The sequence below is a fragment of the Nannospalax galili genome, unplaced genomic scaffold (genome assembly GCF_000622305.1).
Source record: "Nannospalax galili isolate Female #2095 unplaced genomic scaffold, S.galili_v1.0 scaffold155, whole genome shotgun sequence".
Lineage (NCBI taxonomy): Eukaryota > Metazoa > Chordata > Mammalia > Rodentia > Spalacidae > Nannospalax > Nannospalax galili.
Window position 1 is genome coordinate 8558346 of NW_008339923.1, and position 20987 is coordinate 8579332.

Sequence of the window (20987 nt, forward strand, 5' to 3'; positions counted from 1 at the left end):
GAGACTCAGCCATTTCTCAAAACTGCTGACAGACCTGAGTTGGTGACTTTCCATTCTGCCCATTCTCCTCCCGCGGGCACAGGACAGAGCCCGTGGCCTTGGCCCACGGCCTTGTACTCTTTTCCAGTAAACTGCCCTGTTTTCTGTTAATCAGTAGATTCCTCTCTTAGAGTACATCTGGGCCCCTGCGGTCTAGCTGATATGATTACTCTCAATCTTTACTCCTTTGTTCTCATTCTCTATTTAACCTCATGCTTGTGCTGCAATAAATGAGACTTGATCAGAACCCTGTCTTGTCTCCATTTCTCTTGCCGCTTGCCTCATCCACGTCCCCACTCCCCAATCCAGGTACTTCGTGGCAGCTTCTGCGGGTCGGAACCGAGTCACGCTGCAGAGTGGCGCCCAACGTGGGGCCTGGATACTGGGGACAATGTGAGGGACATGAAGGAGGAAAAAGGGGTGCGCACCCACTCAAATAATCCGGGGACACCGTGGGAGCCTGCCGCAACCGAGCTGAAGGAAAGTTGGTCATTCAATCATGGGGCAAGAATTAAGTCAGCATCAGATTTATGTGATAGAGTTAAGAGAAGCTCTACAGGCAAGAGGAGTAAAGGTTAAAACTGAGGATTTATTTCATTTCTTTAGATCCTGCAGGACGGGACAATAATGAACTCAAAAAAACAGAATCGAGACAAGAAGTAACCCAATTAAAAGATGGCTATGAAGCATCTTAAAAGATGTTCAACATCACTAATAATTAGGGAAATGCAAATTAAAACCACTTTAAGATTTCACCTTACCCCAGTCAGACTGGCTAAGATCAAGAAAACAAATGATACCAAATGTTGGGGAGGATGTGGGGAAAGGGGAACACTCATCCACTGCTGGTGGGGCTGCAAACTGGTTCAACCCCCATGGAAAGCAGTGTGGAGAACTCTTAAAAAACTACAAATGAACCTACCATTTGACCCAGTTATACCACTCCTTGGCATATACCCAAAGAACTCATCGTATTGCAGAGACACTTGTACATCCATGTTTGTTGCTGCTCTTTTCACAATAGCTAAGAGATGGAAGCAACCTAAGTGTCCCTCAATTAATGAGTGGATAATGAAAATGTGGTTCATTTATACGATGGAGTTTTACTCAGCAGTAAAGAAAGATGAAACCATGAAATTTGCAGGTAAATGGATGGAACTAGAAACTGTTATACTAAGTGACGTAACACAGACTCAGAAAAAAAAAAAATCGACATATGTTTTCCCTTATATGTGGATTCTAGACCCAAACCCTGATAAGTGAGTATGTATCCAGACACAACTACAGGAACCAGGATAATGGAAAGGAAACAGGGAAGTAAAGGAAAAGAAAGAACCTGAAAGAGAAGAACAGTAGGAAACAGGCCTTAATAAGGGAGATATGGACAAAAATTGGGTTAGCTTAAGGGAGGGGGGAGGGAAGGGTATACAAGGAACCTAGGGGATAAAGGGAAAGAAGGAGCTCAAGAGAGGTAGGACTGTAAGAGAAGGGCATTATTAAGGGAGAAAGGGGGAAAATGGGGGCACTTTAGGTGGGAAAACCATGATGGAGCAGTGAGTCAATACGAGAGATAAATAATGCCTAGCTAGTTTTGAAAACCAGAGGGAACCATATTACTCCTACAACCTGCTGACAAATTATACATAGCAGATCAAGGAATATATGTCTAGGTAAGGTTTATCTGAGAACAATTGGTCTTTGCCCAAGATTTATCTACATGACACACAGTAATTAAAAGTACCAGACTGGTGGAACTAAACTTCTTGGATGGGCATGCACTCACCCCTACACATGTATGCACACACACAAAACAAAGCAACAAAAAAAGTCATCAGGTCAGAGCACTCATAATTGAATTCTGATGACTTCATAAGAAGTGATGGAGACTAGAACACATGTGAGAGAATCATCTTTATCTCTCAGCATGTGCCACCCTGTGCCACCTCAGAACTCTGCCAGCAAGAAGGTCATCCCCAGATACATGTCCTTGGCCATAGACTGGAACTGTCACCTAAATCTCTTTTCTTTATGTTACCCCATCTGTGGTATTATGCCATTAGCAACAAACTGAGACATCTGATCATTCAGGTCTAACCTCCCCACACATCTGGCAAGGGGAGACGGTATGTTGGAAGGCATCAGAAAACTTAAGAGTTCCCAGGTAAACACCTTATTAGTTATCTTTATAAAGTCATCCATCTGTCTACTCATCCATCCATCCATCCACTTGCCCATCCATTCATCTAACTACTCACACGTCTCTCTAACCACTCATCCATTGACCCAACTATCCATCCTCCCACCACTCATTCATCTATCCACCCAGCCATCTGTGGTGGTTTGAATGAAATGACCCCTGAGGCTCCAAGTATTTGAATACTTGGCCCCAGGTGATAGTGCTGTTTGTGAAGGTAGGGCTTTGAGAGTTCTTAAGCCTTGGCCCATTTCTAATTTCTCTCTCTGCTTCCTGTGCCTGCTTAAAGATATGAGCCCCAGGATTTCTGATTTGGTTGCCTCCTGCCATGGGGCCACCATGATGGACTCTTATTCCTTTGGAACCATAAGCCACATAAACTCTTCTTCCTATAAGTGGCCATGGTTATGGTGTTTTATCACAGTAACAGAGAAGTAACTAATATACCATCCATCTACCCATACATCCAACCATCTCTCCACCATCCATCCACTTACTCATCCATACATCAACTCATCCATCCATCTGTCCATCTATCTATCCATTCACTCTTTCAATAAGGATTTATAGAGGGCTATTGTGAATAAGGTGCTGAACTGGTCCTCCATGCCCCATCAATCTATGTTTACAAAGGAAGAAGCAGGAAATTAAAGACAAGCAAAACAAAAATAGCAGAAGTTTCAACTGCAGACAGGAATGGCCTGTGGAGGCCAAAAGAAGGTGCTAGATCCTCTGGTGCTAGAGTTACAGGCAGTTATGAGCCACTCATGTGGGTGCTGGGAACCAAACTCCAGTCTTCTGAAAGAACAGCAAGTGCTCTTAACTGCTGAGCCATCTCTCCAGCTTCCACTCTGACCTCATGGATAGGAATTAAGAGCCTGGGAATCCACTCCACCCCTTAATCCACAAATGATCTTGAGCCAGCTACTTGTCCCTCTAGACCTATTTTCTCCCAAAAATGGAGATAATGCCACATTTCAGGACCAATATCAAGATGAAGTAAGATAATGATGAGCACATGGTTTAGAACAGGCAACCATTAAGCTGTAATGACACTGTAACTTCAGCCTTTGGCCCAGTGGTGGGAATGGTTCTTTTCTCCTGTCTTCTTGGTTCCCCCTTCTTCTCTTTGTTCTCATCCATCCTCTTTCTTAGAAGGCAATGTAGTGTAGAGACTAAGAAACCCAGTTGAGCACCTGAGTCCTGCTTCCGGCTCTGTGCTTTTTTGATGGTGGGATCTTAGCAGATACATCTTCCTAAACTCCAGAGTTTCCTCATGAGGGGAATGCAAGTCTAATTCACAGGCAAACAAATCTCACTTCTGGAACCCAGACAGCTTCACAAATGGAAAGACCTTCTCCAAGCTTGTTAGAGACTCATTTAGCACAAGAACTAGACCTGAACTGAAGTGACACTTCTGAATCATTGTCCAAAGGGTGAATATTTGTCATTTACCCGCAGAAATTCTACTGTGTTTAATTCTAGGACTCTCCCCCGACTCCACTAAATAACTTTTATAAAATCCAAACAAAACTCTGAATTCTGAAAACATCTGCCCCCAAGACATAATGTACTGTCGTCAGCTGTGGACCTACCTCATGACTGTGCCCTGGGAATGCAGGAAGGAAGTGCCTCGGCTGAGGCCAACACACGCAGTCTCCAGATAGTGCCAAGGGCTGCTTTTCCAGTGGAAGGCAGAGCCCTCATGGTGCCTCCTGAGTAGAGCCACAGGGTTTCACCTTACAGAAAGCATTTTGTGGCGTTGGCCCCAATCACAAGCTCAAAAACAATAGCTTCCACATGACGAGAGCAGCCTGTCTGTGCCACATTGCCCCAGGTGTTTCACATCACATCGCCTTTTGATTTTTACAACTTTTATGAGGTTGATACTGTTATTATCATCATGCTACAGGTAAAGAAACTGAGGCTCAAGGAAGTTAGATTGCCTAAGATCATAAGATCACAGGCTGGCAACATAGGCTAGAAGTTAAATGTTAGTTACTATGGTTTCTTCCTTCTTTATTCTACTAGCACAAGTAAAGGGATGCTTGTGATGAAGAAAATGAAATCCATTTTATTGACAGTTTCCCATAATTCCTTTTCAAATCATGTCTTACTTTGTCCATGAAACAAATCTGAGGAGAATGCACAGTTGTTCCAATTTGTTAGGTATTGTTTCTTTTTGCTGTGCTGAGCTGGAACCCAGGTCCTTGCCCATGCTAGGCAAATGCTCTGCTACTGAACTGCACCCTCAGCCCAGTTGTTCTCATTTGCAAGGATGGATCCCAGAGTGCTAAGGCAACATTCTCAATTTTGTGTGGTGAGAAAGTAGGACAAGCTGTATTCACACTACGGCCTATCCTACATCAAAACTCATTGTCACATCTCAGGAGGAAACTTTGCCTGGGGAGCTAAGGGTTAATCAATTCTACCTAGAAGGGTACAATCACCCCATTAAAAGAGACTTGCTGGTTTGACTCACTAGCATCTGATTCCAAACTGCCGGTGTGACTCTTCTAGATTCCTAGCTCAAGCAGCTTTCTCTGTCTTTTTGGTGTCCTTGATCTTGATGTTGAAACCATTGCTCAGTCCTTAGTAAAGCTCTTAACTGGGTTTGGAAATAAGTAAGGCACCAGGGTTCAGCAGTCTTGACTTTTCAGGACCCGTGGCTGCTGACAACCCACTGCCCAACCTAGTGTCAGCCACTGAGCCCTGCGACTGGAGGCAGCCACTTCCTCCTCTCCTTCCCTCTTTCTCCCTGGATTTGCACAAACCTTCTCTATTCTATTTATTTGGAAAAGGATCCCTAACTCATTTCCAAGGCCCATCCCAAAGGGATTTATTTTGCTTCCATCTTCAACTTCCTCCTGCACTGTTTCCCTTCCTGACAACCTACATTTACACTTACACCTTTGCTAGTCTTGGTCAGCTGCACACATCTACTTCTGCTTTACCAAGCTAGCTACCCTCTGTTTTGCCCTCATTAAATTCCCTGTAGGGAATTGTGGTCCTCTATTCACTTGATCTCTTTGCTCCAAAACCCCAGTTTGGTACAGATCCCTCATTTTGTGGTTTCAAAGGCTATCAGAAGCCTAGAGAATGCTGGCTTCTCTCCTAGCTCTCTCTACTTCCCACCTAGATGCTCTGTCTTTAGTTTCTGTGTTGGGCTCCGTTTTTCTCCAACTTCTCCCACTGCCCCCTTTCATGTTCTCTTGTTGGATTAGACATCCTACCTGCTTACATATAGTTATGGTCAGCAAAGTTCTTGTGATGACTAATTTTGATTTGATTGGGAGATGTCTCAGAGATTAGTAAAGCACACCTCTAGGGCTGTGTGGGGTGGGTGTTTCCAGAGGCAGTTAGATGAAGAAGGTTCTCACCTAATCAGGGGTCTAAGCCATTGATGGATTAAAAAATTGAATAGGCTTTGGGAGGTGGTGGGAATTGTAGAAGGTTAGTCCTACTTAGAAAATGTAGATCACTGGGGCTGTCTTTGAAGTACATCTAACCCCGGTCCTTACTGTTTTGACTCTGTTTCTTGGCTGCCGTTGGGTGGCATTAGATGGCATCTGCTCTGATGGACTGAAATTTCTGAAACTGTGAGCTTAAATTAATCTCTCCTTACTTAAGCTGTCTCCTGGATATCCGTCACAGTGACAGGCAAGCCGGCTGGCACACGTGTCTCTGAACTTGTTCACTATACCACCTTCCTGATGATGACAGTCGATTTTATAGCTTCAGTGATTACTTCTAGGTGTGTGACTTCCAAATTGTGGACTGGTCTAACTTCGTTCCACCTGACACCTTGATTCCCAGCTGCTTGATGGGCGTGGCCCATGAATGTCCTGCTTTGGGGCCCCTTTGCAGGTGCATATACCCCATTCCACCTTGTTAATGAGGCAGTTCATGCACAGAATTCTCCCAGTTGCTCCAGCTTCACATTTGAGTTTCAACTCCCTCCAAGTGTTGACCAAACAATTTAAATTCTCAAACCTATGCAGTTTCTCAGAATGCTTACCTTTCTTTCCATGGTGCTAGTATAGGCTGTTAATAAATCATATTTCAACTATTGTGATGGTTTCTTAATAAGTTTCTTTGAATTCTGCGTTTGACCTTCCCCCCAGACCTTTCTATGGTTTGAATATTTCCTTCAAATTCGTATGTTGGAAATTTAATCCTTGGTTCAACGGTGCTGAGAAGTGGATCCTTTAAAAAGTGGTTAGATTATTAGGTCTCTGCCCTCATGAATGGATTAATGTCATTGTTGTGGGGGTGGGTTAGTAATCTCAGGCGTAGCCTTCTCAAGGAATGATTTGATTCAGCCTCTTCTTACACTCATCCTCCCTTGCCTTCCATCTTTGCCATAATACGGTGCAACATTGCTATGGTTTGGATCTGAAATGGCCCTCACAGACTCATATGTTTGAAAACCTCATCCCCAGCTGTGGCATGATTTTGGCTAATTATAAAACCTTTAGGAGGAGAGGCCTAGCTACTGGAGGTGGATCACTGGGAGTGGGCCTTTGAGGGTTATAGCCCATACCTGTTTCCACTTGTTCTCTGCTTCCTCTTTCACAGGCCAATATGAACAAGCCTCTGCCACAGGCTCCCACTGCCTCAGACCAGCTCTGCTATGCCTTCCTACCATGATGACTGAAATTCCTCTGAAACCCTGAGCCAAAATAAACCTTTCCTCCCTAGGTTGTTGCTGACAGGCATTTTGTCACAGCAGTGTAAAAAGTAACTACTACAGGCATAATAAATCATTTTTGTTTCCTTATTAAATATCTGTTTTCTAATTCTTCTATTCTGAATCTCTATCATTTTGTAAATAAAAAAACCCAAATTTATGTCAACTTAATGTATGCAAGACTAGTCTATAGTATTGTCACTGTAAAGGTAGATGTGAATTCTCAGTGTTAATCCCAACTTCCCTCTAGTAGATTTTTCAGAGCTGCAGAGTCATGGTCCCTTATAGCTGGGGTTCAAGGTACAAATTAGATTCTGCCAATCAATGAACCTGCCTGAGAAGGAGGCTGTCCTTCATGCTGTTTCTGCCCTTTCCTGCAGAAGCCCAGTGGAGCAGGATGTAGGAGCAGAATGGCAATATTTATCTCAAGTTCTGAGCTGTGAAGTCCTGGCCATGACTGACTCACTCTGGGATCCAGCTCTAGCAGAATGTTCTTGAAACCAACAGTGGTGGTAGTGACCTCCTGCCCTCCTGCCTTCCTGAAGTCTGCCCCATGGGCAGGCCTGTTCTGCAGTGTTTGGAGACCAAACAGCTTTTCAGGCTATTTCAGAATTGCCTAAACTGTCCTATGCCTAAAATAGTTGGTTGTTTCTGTTTCCTGAGACACAACCCTGACTAACATAAGGGTTCCCGAGCAACTGGAAGATGTGCTTGTGCTGAAGAAAAACATATATTTTATGACAAGTGGAATGAAAATTCTTCAGAACCATCAATATTTCAAGCTTCTTGAAATCTATCTGAACTGTATAAGGAAGAGTGGAAACAGCTAGAACAACTCTGCCAAACCTAAAACATGACAAAGATCTTCAAGAGAGAACAGCACAGGGCCACAGATTGCCTCCCTCTTGCTCAGATATGCAGGTGTAATGACACTTAAAATGCTTTCTAAAATGAATCTAATCTCCCCTGAGCCTTATCTCCATGGGATTAAGGGAGGGCTTGGGCAGAGCAGGCTTACCAAATTAAATGTGCTTATTATTGGAATGTCAGCACCAAGCATACCTCATGGTAGCATCAGCTCATGTTTCAGTTTCTGTCATGCTCCATTAACAGGTGGGTGCACAAGGCTAGGTGGATCCGTTGTGCGAAGTCCTCTGACCTCTTGCTGGTTTTCCACATGAACTAACTTGGCCTTGCCTGGTCCCAGGCCTAGAAGCATAAGAACTCCCTCACTGAGGAAGGGAGTACTGCACTCTTACTAGTAGAGTCTGATTCTAGATCTTGCCTCTGATCACAACCCCTTTCCCAGTAGAGTGGCTTCTTTGTGCTCCCTCTAGGCCTCCATGGTCCTCTGGTCTAAATGCATTTCCTGCTTGACCCAGGTATGTGCAGGACTGCTAGATCCTTGGCATCACACCTGTAGACTGAGGGGCCAGAGTCTGCCCCAGTCTTAGGAATGCACTCACCCTCTGCTGGTGGTCCATGCAGGTACAGGCCAGGCTGTGGAATCCATCTGGATCTGGCTTTTCCTGCCCTTCTAGATAGAGCATAAGGGGATTCTTCTAATTTTCCTGTGAGCACATGGAACCAGCATCCGTGCACATGCTTCAAGCTAGAGGGGAGCCTAGGACTCAGGTCTGTCCTCACCTCCTGGAAGAGGCCATGTCCTCACTTCTTTCTCTCAGGTAAGAGGTCTTTTCTGCATCATAATATCATAATCCCCTCCATGCTGTCCTGAAAAGCCTGGATCCAAGGAATACAGTTAATATAACAATGAGGAAGATTCAAGAATGTCTCTTTTAATGCTAGAAACATCATAAGAATTGCTCCAGTTTTAGTATTTCCCAAACGCCCAGGTGTTAAATGGTCTCCTGTGACAGCATTGGAAAGGAGGGGAACCTATAAGAAGTGGGACCGAGGGGTGGAGTTGTCTGGTCACCAGGGCATGTCTTTGAAGGACACAGTGGAACTCTGATCCCTATTTTCTCCCACTGCTTCCAAGTCACGATGAAGTAAGAAACTTCCATTGACACACATTCCCAGAATAATGTGCTACCTCATCACAAGACCAAATCCAAAGGGGCTGACTGACCATGTACTGGAATCTGGTTTATATTCCAGGTAAACGGGATGGTTGACAAAGAGCCAAAATAAATCTCTCCTCTTTTGAAATTGATGGTTTCAGGTATTTTGTTACAGAAACAAAACACTAGCACAGAACTTACATGAATTACATCCAACATTATTTTGGTTCTCTTCTCCTAACACCGAGGAAGACATCAGGCAGATAAGGTCCTGACATTCATTCCCATTTCTTCTTTAAAATGATATATAATGAATGAAAGACCCATCAGTTGTCAAAGCCTTTGCCTTGCAGAGTAAAGACATCCTCTTAGTCTTTAGAATACCACAGAAAGGTCTGGAAGTCTCTGCCCAACATTTGCCAGCAATGGAGGGCAAAGCTTTCCTTGGAAGGAAGCAGTGGATATATGAACTCTTCCCAGAAAGAGGATTTACACTATCAAGAAATGTGAATTTGCCTGTGGGGTTGGGGGAAGATGTGTTAAGGGGCAGGGGACAGTAGAACACACATGATATGAAAATAGGAGGATACTGGGGATTAAAGGTTCAAGCAGGGATTGGGGAAGGGAGACAAGGAAGAGGAGTGGGTTGTATAAAAAAAACCTTATGGAAACCCACTAATTTGTAAACTAGTTAAAAAATAAAATGTAAAAACAGGAGTTTGAACACAGGTATTTTGATGGGTGAACCATGCATCCCCCAGAAGACATGGGTTATTAAATGATGATCTCAGTGTCAGGTATGGGATATTGTGCTATGAGTTATTGGCCAGGTAGTCCCCAGAGGCCCAAACAATGCAGGCTCTATTGCCATTGATCGTGGTTGTTCACCAGAACTAGATCAGAGACTCTATTGCTGAAGACACAACACATTTTCATTTTAAGACATAGAGACATAGAGAGATCAAGCTAGAATTGGCTTGAAATCTTCTTCCCTGACGGCTAGCTTTCATAATCCTATAAGGGGCTGCTGGGAGAGAAAAGTTATCCGTGATATTTCCTAGTGACTACCTCTACATGCCACAATACCAACCTGCTAGGGGAAGATGTGCCCACTGGTGCAACAGTGGCACAAAGGTTATGGGGACAACCAGCTGCTTTTGGCCTGTCTTTGAGGCCTGCTCCTCAGGAGGGAATTCCTGACTTATACTATAACCTTGGTCAAAAACTCATGGCTCAGGAAGTCATAGACCCTGGCAGGTGGCGGGGGGGGGGTGGTCAAGGGGGAGGAACGGGACTTACTACTGTTGTTTTGCTAAATGGACATGTTGTTAATTTGACTTCTAAATATTTATGTTGATACACAAAGATTAGTGCTGCGCTCAACTTTGACCAAGAGAGTCTTCTTTCTACGTGGTCAGCAGTTAATGCAGAGACTCATAACTGGTCAAAGTGCTAAGAATAAATGACTATTAATAAGTGCTCACACCTAACTAGGACATCTGCATTAACCCTTCCCACAAGGCTCAGGGAATACCACAGAAGAGGGAATAGAAAGAATATAAGAGCCAGAGGATGGAGAGGAATGCCATGAGGTGTCTTTTGGACATGGAAAGGCCATTGCACTTGTGAACTCACAGCAAGCCAAGAAGATCAGTCAACATTCCAACAGGTATCACTACTTATACTCACTGTGCTCCCCCATCCCACCAAAAAAAGGAGAGGACGCGAAATGAGAAGGGACATGAATGTTTCAGGAATGCCTGCAGGGAGTGGAAGAGGAAACTGGGGTTGTGTATGATCAAGGTACATTTTTTACAAGTATGATGTTGTCAAAGATTAAAGAAAATATATTAAATATTTATTAAAATGAAGTATGAATTTGCTAAGACCAGCATCTCTTTCCCCTTAATAGAACATGCTTTGGGGTATAAAATTCCAGATAATTGAATCATTACTAGTAGATGTTTTGAGGCTTCTATAGACGATGTGGGCACTCCACTGTTTAGAAAACTGTCTTAATTCCAATTGTTGAATGGTACGGTGAAAGAAACACGAGACTATATACAAAGTATATGTCAAAATTTCAAAATTCCACGTTCATATATAGTACTCATGGGACTGGATGTACTATGCAGAATGAGTACAGAAAAATAAGCAAGTCATCTCAAACTGATAAAAGAGATCTTTCGGGAAAAAAGGTATTTGTACACGTTTTGTGTGTGTGTGTGTGTGTGTGTGTGTGTGTGTGTGTATGTGTGTCTTTTATATGGAATCTAGGGTCTTATGCATGTTAGGCAAGCTAAACTACTGAGCTACACCCCTAGCCCTGTGGAAAGGTATTTGGATTGTGATTTTACATAGTGTGGTAGCCATGGCTGACTGAATGGGGACTAGCCAGGGGGAAGCTGTTCTTTAGACAAAGGATCAGAGGACGGTAAGAGTGCAGGTGGGGCTCATGGAGATTAGGGAAGAGACTTTCTGCAGGAGCCTCATGTTTGCTATCATGCAGTGCTTTCTGAAGAAGCTAGCATGGTCATAAGGAGATGCTTAGGAGATGGTTACAGTGAGTGCTATGACTTGGATATGGTTTGTTTCCCAAACATTCATGTACAGGAATGATTCAAGTAATGATGTACTTGATTCAAGTACAGGAATGTTGAGAGGTGGGGTCTGAAGGGAGTTGGTTAGGTCATTGCAGGCTCTACCTCCAGAAGGGATTAAGGTAGTTTTCACAGGACCCTAAGTCAGTTCTTGTGAGGAAAGCAAGTGCAAATCCTCTCCTTGCTTCCTTCCTGTCTCATCATGTGATTTCTCTGTCTTGTTTGTGCTTTTGTCACTTTGGGGCCTCATACCCATTTGCTGTGAAGCATTCACTTGAGCCACATTCATTTCTGGTTCTTCCTAGATGCCTGCCTCACAGTCCTGAAACCTCCAGAACTTTGAGTTAAATACATCTCAGGTTTTTTGTAAAGTACCCAGCCTCAGTTGTTTTCTTATGGTAACAGAAAAAGGGGCTAACATAAGGAATGAATCATATAGAGAAATCTGGAGCTAGAGATACCTGAAGAAAAATTATAAGAAAGTTAGTTTATATTCCCTGCCTATGTAGAGTATTTGGCAAAAAGCAGAGTCCAATGCAGTAGTGGAGAGTGTAGGCTTTGAAACCTGACCCCCATCCTGGCTACCCAACTTCTCTAAAGCTCAATTTTCCCATTTGTAAAGTGCTGATCATAATGGTTCTTACCTCAGTGGTCGGCTGTCCTTGAGGAAATAATGCCTGTGTGTTCATCCTCCACAGCCTCACACAGCACAGCCACCAGCACTGAAGCTGCCAGGAAGCCCTCAAATGTCACTGCTGGGAGTGCTGACTGGGAAAATCAGCTGGGAAGTGCTGCCTGAGTATATGTGGTTACCACATTGTGTTGTTAGTTTGGATCTAGTAGAAAAGGTCAGGAGGCAGGGAGCACAGCCTTCGCTGTGAGGCAGGCATCTAGGAAGAACCAGAAATGAATGTAGACGAGAAACTGGAAATGGAGACTGTTCAAGGAAGAGCCCCTGAGGAACCAGACATGAAACTGAACAGTCAAGAAAGAACAAATGAAGGTGACACTAATGGCAAAGGGAGTGGTGGGAAGAAGCAGGTTGCCTTGGGGACCTCTGCATTTCGGGAGCAGATGACAGTATTAAGCCAAAAAGAGAAAGTTGTCATTAAAGCAAGACATATACATAAAAGATGCCATGCAACCACAGGCTGCTTGACTTTTGGGTGAATGAAGTTCAGCTTTGTACATCAATCATCAGACTTAATTCGTTATCTCTAAGAATAATAGTCTTCAGCATAGATAAGCAAATATTGCTACTCCTTCATGCATTTTTATTTGACTTATTTGTTGTTTTTCAGAAAATCTATTACAGGTTCTATCCAGAAATGAGGCTTTTCTGGTCCCAGAGATCTTGGACACAGCCCAGGCCAAAGAGAAGATTGTTGTCCCCATGGTTAGCAACATACTCCATGTGTCCACAGGGGAGCTTGAGGTCCTACAGCAAGGCAGTGACCCCTCCAAGTTCTCAGAAAACACCATCCATCGCAAACTTGGAGACAGCCCCAAGTCCTCAGCAAAAACTATTCAGTTGAAACAGGGTAACATCTCCAAGACCACAGCAAAAACTACCAATCCCAAACAGGCGAACATTTCTAAAACCACAGGCCACCCCATACAGACCAAGCACAGCAACATTCCCAAGTCTTTGGCAAAAAACGCCCATCCTAAACAGGAAAACATCTACAAGTCTCCAGCAAACACCATCCATCACAAGGAGGCCAGTATGCCCAAGTCTTCAGAGGATACTGTCCAGGCAAAGGAGAATGATACCTCTGAATTCTCAGAGGACACCAACCAGTACAAGGTGGGTAATACCCGCAAGCCCTCTAAAGACACCAAACGGTCCAAGAAAGGTGACACCCACAGGTCCTCAAAAGACACCACCAAGTCCCAGGAGGAAGAAATCACCAAGCCTCAGGAAGGAGAAATCACCAAATCCCCAGAAGACACCACCCAGTCCCAGGAGGGCAATGTTATCAAGTCTTCAGAAGCTACCATTCAACCTATGGAGGGCAACCTCCCTAAGTCCTCAAAGGAAATCATTCAGCCCAAGAAAAGCAACACCTCACAGCCTGAAGAAAAAACAGAGTCCCTGGAGCTAGACATGGTGAAAGTGATCACGGGCAAGGAGGACTTTGAGAAGATGCTTAAGGAGGCTGGGGAGCGGCTGGTAGCTGTGGACTTCTCAGCCACTTGGTGTAGCCCTTGCAGAATCATCAAGCCAATCTTCCATTCCCTGTCTCTGAAGCATGAGGATGTAGTATTCCTGGAAGTGGATGCCGACACCTGTGAAGAGCTGGTACAAGACTGTAATGTCTTTTGTCTCCCAACTTTTCAGTTTTATAAAAAAGAAGAAAAGGTGGGTGAATTTTCTGGTGCCGTTGTGGAAAAACTTGTATCAAGCATTGAAGAATTAAAGTAATCATATATTCTAAGAGCATTGTCAATCAGTTTATAGCTAATTACTTTTCTAATCTGCAAAAAAGATCAGGCAAGACAAACATGCATATCCAAGTGACTCTGCTTGTAAATCAGAAATATGCAACCCACACTTTTGAAAACACAGCATCAAAACATGGCAGGAGAGGGTCAAATTAAAAATTCCTTGGCAACAAATTGTTGGAATGAGCCACACATCTTTGCTCTCCTCTTGTACTGGGAGAGCTGCAAGGCACATGAAGACTAAGGCTTTTCCAGATTACAGAGATCTTTTTACTAATCAAGATCCAAGACAGAACTCAAAGCCAGGCTTCTCAGAGGCTTCAGCCTGAGTGATCCTTGGTGCCACTATGACATCAGTGCTCTGATGGCAAAGTACTTGCTTTGTCACTTGGTAACTGGATTCCTGATTCCTTCTCCCAGGTGTCTCCAAGACTGAAGACCCAGGTCTGGACTGGGTGGTGACTTGGTTCAGAGGGTTTATTATCTTTTAAATGGCTTGTGGAGGTTTAGTGGATATATAGAGAGCTATATCCCTATTTAATGTGGACAACTGGGTGAATTTGGCCTACACTTGTTTGTGATATTCATCACCTTCCAGAAATTTCTTTGTGTCCCTTTGCTTTAATTATTTTTATTGTTGCTGTTGGTGGTGGTGTAATAACATTTAACATGAGGCCTACCCTCAATGAATTTTAAGTGACCAATGCCATATTATTAACTTTAGGTACTAGGTTATGTAGTATAGTTCTAGAACTTACTCTGGATAACTGAATTTTTTTTTTCTCCTTGAACAACTCCATTTCCCTTGTGCTGCTCTGGCAATCACTGTTCTGTTCTCTATTGCTCTAAAGTATTTTTTAAATATTAATTTTTAGGCTGGGCATGGTGGCCCATGCCTTTAATTCCAGTACTTAGGAGACAGAGGGAGGCAGATCTCTGTGAGATCAAGGCTAGCCTTACCTACATAGCAGATTCCAGGCCAGTTAGGGCTATAAAGAGACCCTGTCTCCAAACAAACAAATAAAATCAACAACAAAAAGAAATTCTTGGTCAATGTTTTAAAAATGGCATTCCCTTTAAAAAAAAAAAATCTAAAGTTTGAATTAATTCAAGAAACCAATTCAATCCTAGGGGCTAATTAGCAGATCTCTCCCTCCAGTCTTCTGCCCCAGACCCTTGATTGGCAATCTCCCTGTAAGTCTGAGAGTACAACAGCCCCACCACCTCCTACTGTGCACCTTAAACCACCTTAGAGACACGTCTGTCACAGGTACCACTGACAGCCACCTGACAGCTACAAACAAAATTCCCTAAGTACGTGGCCTTCTTTCCAAAAGTGATTCAGAGTGACCTACAAAAAGCACGAATGACAAGACCAGAAACAAGGAAGAGGAATTAGAAACACAAAGGGACTACTGTGTCAGCTCTGAGGACATGAATGATTGCTCTGCTTGGGTGGCAAATTCTGTTCTGAGCATCTTGATCATTGGGAGAAAAAAAGGAAATTCACTAATACCGAGGTGCTACCACCTGAAATAAGAATGCTTTGGTGTGTGAGGAAGGAACTAATGTTTTGTCTTAACCAAATCACTTAATGAAATTTCTCATCTGGGAATCTAAGGTTAAGACTCAGAACAATAAATGATGTTTTTGGTGAGGTTTTTTTTTTTCCTTAATAAATTCAGAAGTTTTCATGCAGTTATTTCTGGTAAACTTCAGTAAAACGGCTACGGTGGCAAAACACTTTTCAGTGAGAAGATTGTAGCATCACATCACTCAAATATGCATCCTTTTCATTTTTACAAAAATGGACTTCTACTGGTAGTGACTATATCCCCTCTTTTTTCTTTTGGTGAAAGGAACTTCTATCTTTTCCATTTCCAATTTGTTTGAATCATCCCTTGAACAAGACTAGTGTTTATTATAACTATCAAATCAGACATATTTGCCCAGAACTTAATGACCCAAGTTAACCCAACCTCTGTGCTACTAGAGTCCTGCCTAGATAGTTCCATGAGCCCTACAACCCTTTAAACTGCAATTTAAAGGACATTAGTGACAGACACCAACCAATTATTTTTACTGGGACTGCAGTAGCAAAGACATTTCTGAAATTAGTATTTATAGATTTAGGTTACTATTATGGTTTGAATGGAAAAATGTCCCCTGAAGGCTCATGTGTTGAAGGCTTAGTCCTCAGCTTCTGGTGGTGGAAATGTGAGGAGGTGGGACCTATTTGAAGTAGGTCACTGAGGCATGCTCTGGAAAGGCAGCATGTCCCTGACCCCTTCCTGTCTGTCAGTCTCTGCTTCCTGTCTGCCATGAGGTGAGCTGCTTTGCTCCACTGCATGTGTCCCACCATGATGTTCAGCTTTGCCTCAGGCTCATAGAATAGGCTTAGTTTCAAAATAGTTGTTGTATTGTCCTAGATGATAACTTGAAAAATACCCTTAATAACAAGGATTTTTTTTTTTTTCACCATATGTGCACCATATGTGTGCCTGGCGGCTGTGAAGAGGGTGTCAGTTCTCCTGGAACCAGAGTTAAGGATCAGCATTAGCTGCCATGTGGGTGTTGGGAACTGAATTTGAGTCCTCTACTAGGGCAACCAGTGCTCTTAACTGCTGAACTATCTCTCCAGCCCCCACATTTTAAAACCTTGATTTTAAAAATGATGTGGAAATTTCTTAGGTCATTTGGAGGTGTGACCTTGAAGGGAGTAGAGGGACCCTGGTTCATCCTCTTCGCTGGCTGCCTTGAGGGGACAGATGACTGCCATGAACTACTGCTTAATGTGTCCCAAAAGCAGTGGGACAGGTGACCATGGCCAAATCCTCTGACATTGTGAACCAGAAGAAAACTTTCTCTTTATTTATTTATCTTTTTTTTATGTTTATGAGTGTTACGCCTACGTATGTGTAAATGCACCTGTATCATGCAATGCCCACATAGTTTAGAAGAGGGCATTGGATCTCCCTGAAACTGGAGCTATAGATGGCCGTTAGCTGCCACTTGGGTGCTGGGATTCAAACTCAGGTCTTCCGCAAGAAGAGCTGGTGCTCTTAACCGCCAAACCATCCCTCCAGTCCTGAAATCTTCCTCTTTATAAATTGATTGTCTTGGGTATTTTCTCACAGCAAGTGAAGCTGACTAACACATCCAGAATTGGTAACTTTCTCAACTCCTCCATTTGGAATACCATGACCAGGAAGAAATGCTACATAGCACATGGGAGTCTCTGTAGTCCAAGTTCCATACAAAAGACCCGAATTTGGTTGGATCCAGTGTCTATCAGAGATTTCTTCACTAGTATGAACTTCGGATCTGTCTTGCATGTTTCTGGTAATCCCAAACATGGTGGCTGGAGAAACAGAATTACTTCTCTGTGACTGAGCTGCCCAGCCCCATGGAGAGCTTCCCCCAGCAGGTTTCTTCACAGTCTTGAGACTTCTGATTTTCCTGTAAAGTTAGTATGTCACATTATCAATTCCAAGCAAGAGTGCACAACTTCATACACAGAGAAGCCAAAATCATGGCACTGATTTCTGTAAAAAGAACTTTATTAAAGGTCAGATGGGTTGGCAAGATGGCCCAGTGGGTAAAAGTTCATGTTGTGTAAACCTGAAGACCTTAGTTTGAACCCATGGTAGAAGGAGAGAGCTTTTGGATTCTGAAATTTTTACTTGACTAACACACATGTACCATGGCATGTGCATACCCCCTCAATACATGCATCATACATACACCATACATGCATACATACTAATAATAAATAAAAATTTTGAAAGCCAACCAGCAAGCGAAGAGGCATATTCAAATCTCATTGGTAGGCCAGAGGTGGTTTGTTTGTTTTTGTTTTTGTCTTTGTTTTTGTTTTTCTTTCAGGAATTTAAGGGTCTGATAATGGCTTGAGATTTGATTAGAAACATTTTCATCTTTCCAATTTTATTCTTATGTTAAAATCTTATCATCAGAACCCCTCTCTTTTTTTTTAAACAGCGTCTCCCTATATAGCCCAGGATAGCCTCAAACTTGCTATGGATCCCAGACTGGTCTCAAATTGGAGATCCTCTTGCCTCAGGCACCCCAGTGCTGAGATTACAGCCCTGTGCCAGTAGGGCAGCAACCCTTCGACCTCTTGACCATAGTCCTTAGCTTCCTGCCCTGAACCTAAATTGGTCTTGAGATCAATCTACCTTGCTTGGATAATTCAAATTTTAAGATGCCTTACAGGATTGCCTGTTTTGAAAAACATCTTACACAGTAGTTAAAAATGAAGACATGATTTTAAAATGCCTGGCAGTATGGGAAAGAGTTCATTCTGATAAGGTGTTTTAGGAGACAAAAGAAGGGGCTCAATAGAAGGAAAAGGACAAGAGGTCAGTTAGTGGCAAGGAGACCAAGCCAGCTGTGTTGTGGGCTGGTGATGATCACAGCCAGGATTCTGGCTTCCTGTGGAGTCTTGCAGACTGAGGTTGCATTCTTTTGATGACAGCACTTGTCTTGTTCTTTGATGATAACACTCTTGGGAATGCCTCTGGGTCTGCTGAGAGACTTCTGGGCTTCAAGAGACACATACCTACAGTTGTCAGCAGGATGCTGTGGCTTATCAAGCAGGGGCATCCTCACTTCATTCCCTTCTTAATGTGTCCCAGCAGGTCACCAGGATAAAAACTGTGGGCCCATACAGTCATGTTTATACTGAATTCTAGTGGATGGTGCTGGACCAGACAATGTGGGAGCCTGGTTATCTGCCACTTATGAATCTGGTCAGAGATCTGAAGCTCATTTGCACAGAGGGTCTTCCTCCCTGGTGATGGTGACAGGTGGCATCTGGAAGAGGAGGATTTGCTCTCCCCAGACTTAGAGAAACAAAGTCAGGTGTGTTGGCATAGGCTTGTAGCCCCAGAGCTTGGGAGGCTAAGACAAGAGGATCTTTAGGATCTTTCCAAGGCTAAATTATCCTGGGTTATAGGGCTACAGACTGAGTTCAAGGGCATCCTGGGTAATAGGGAAATCTTGCTTAAAATAAAAAAAAAAAAACAGTCATGGTACCGCATGTCTTTAATCCCAGCACTCTGGAGGCAGAGGCAAGCTGATCTCTGTGAGATTGCCTAGTCTACATAATGAGTTCCAGGCCAGCTGGGGGCACGTGAAGATCCTGTCTCAAAAAGACAAAAAAAAAAAAAAAAAAAAAAAAAATTCCATTTTTTTTTTTTTTTCGGTCTTTTTGAGACAGGGTCTCCCTGTACCCCCAACTGTCCTGGCCTCAAGAGCCCAGGGTCCAGATTACCCAATGACCAGGAAGAGGCTGCTTGGACAGGTCCCTTCTCAATCCAAGAACCCCCCACCCCCTCCACCACACCACTTGCCAAAAAAAAAAAAAAAAAAAAAAAAAAAAAGAAAAGAAAAGACACAAACAAAATGATTCTTATTTTATGTGAGCTGAACAGAAGGCAAATGGGATACCATTGGCTATTGGTATGGATGTTTTTCTTTCATTCTAATTTTTTTTTCCCCTGTTTACTTATGTAATGAAAGGAAAAGGCAATTAATGGAGTACTTTGGAGACCACCTCCACCCAACTGTTTAGATACTTCTAAGGACTACAAACAACTGCTGGAAAATACCAAACCCATGAGGACTGAAGTGAGAGTGAGCACACTGGCCCTAGGTGAAGGATTACCCAGCTGACCTTAACCAGAGTATCTGTATTCTAGTAGCACATTCTGACTTCATATTATAAATGATCTAAGAATAGAGATGAGGTCAGTGGATATTCTACTGTTTGGAGATGAATGACTTAGGTGATCTTGGGCATTATGTGGCAGGTGGTACACACATTTTAACTGCTAGTGACAGAAACTGTACACTATTTTTCTGTTTGCTGTCACAAAAATACCTGACAGAAAGTAGTTATGTGAAGATTTATTTTGCCTCATGGTTTCTGGGGGTAGAGCCCATAATGGCAGAGAAGTCTTGGTGGTATCCGTGGGAAGCAGCTGGTTACATTTTGGCACTGAACCAGAAGCAGAAAACTGAAGGGCAGAACCAGAAGTGGGTACAACATTCAAAGTCCCACCCCTAGTGATCTACTTCCTTCTAGCTAGGACCCACTTTCTAAAGGTTCCCCATCCTCCCAGTGCTACCATCTGGAGACTAGGAAGGTCTTTCAAAACATGAGTCTGTGGGTGTCTTAGTTTGTTTCTTCATTGCTGTGACAAAATACTCTGACCACTACCAACTTGGGGAGGAAAGGGTTTATTTGTCTTACATCTCCCAGGTCACAGTTCATCAGGGAGCCCAAAGTAGGAACTCAGGGCAGGAACCTGGAGGCAGGAGCTGGAGCACAGGCCATGGAGGAACATTGCTTACTGGCTTGCTCCCCCGGCCCCTGCTCAGCCTGCTTTCTTGTGCAACATAGGCCCACCTGCCCAGGGGTGGCACCACCCACAGTGGGCTGGGCCCTCCCACATCACTCATCAAGAAGATGCCCCTCAGGCATGGCCACAGGCCAGTCCAGTAGAGGCAATTCCCCAACTGAGGCTCCTTCAACCCAGGTGTGTCAAGTTGACACTAAAGCTATCCAGCACAGTGGGGGACACTCCAGATTTAGACCATAACAGAAACCCAACTTGAATCTGGGCCAGCAAAATTGGAGAGTGTATTCAATCTTAAAACTGGAAATTCTGCTGGGTATGATAGTGCAAGCTTTAATCCCAGCACTTGGGAGGCAGAGGCAGGCAGATCTCTATGAGTTCAAGGCCAGCCTGGTCTACATACTGAGTTCCAGGGGCGGCTGGGGCTATAGGAAGACCGTCTCAAAAAGACTAAAAAAAAAAAAAAAAAAAAAACCCAAGAAACCAAACCTGGAAATTCTACAGGAACCAAATGCTTCAGATAGATTCACACAGATGCAGAAATTCAAACACCACCATCAGGACAGGGATGTTTTCTGCTCCTCAGCCCTGCCATTCATCTTGATTTTATCACCT

General features: G+C 43.5%; 1 protein-coding gene across 2 annotated transcripts; it reads left to right on the forward strand.

Moving 5' to 3' along the window:
• The first annotated feature begins 12447 nt into the window (after nucleotides 1-12447).
• Nucleotides 12448-13972, forward strand: Txndc2 (thioredoxin domain containing 2). Of its 2 annotated transcripts, none has more exons than XM_008834708.2 (2): nucleotides 12448-12562; nucleotides 12849-13972. In XM_008834708.2, the coding sequence occupies exons 1-2, from the start codon at nucleotides 12454-12456 to the stop codon at nucleotides 13970-13972; spliced, it is 1233 nt and encodes a 410-aa protein (XP_008832930.1). In that variant the 5' UTR covers nucleotides 12448-12453. The 2 variants fall into 2 exon arrangements, with proteins under 2 accessions (XP_008832930.1, XP_029420127.1); XM_029564267.1 differs by having other exon boundaries at nucleotides 12454-12562; nucleotides 12897-13972.
• Nucleotides 13973-20987: the final 7015 nt, after the last annotated feature.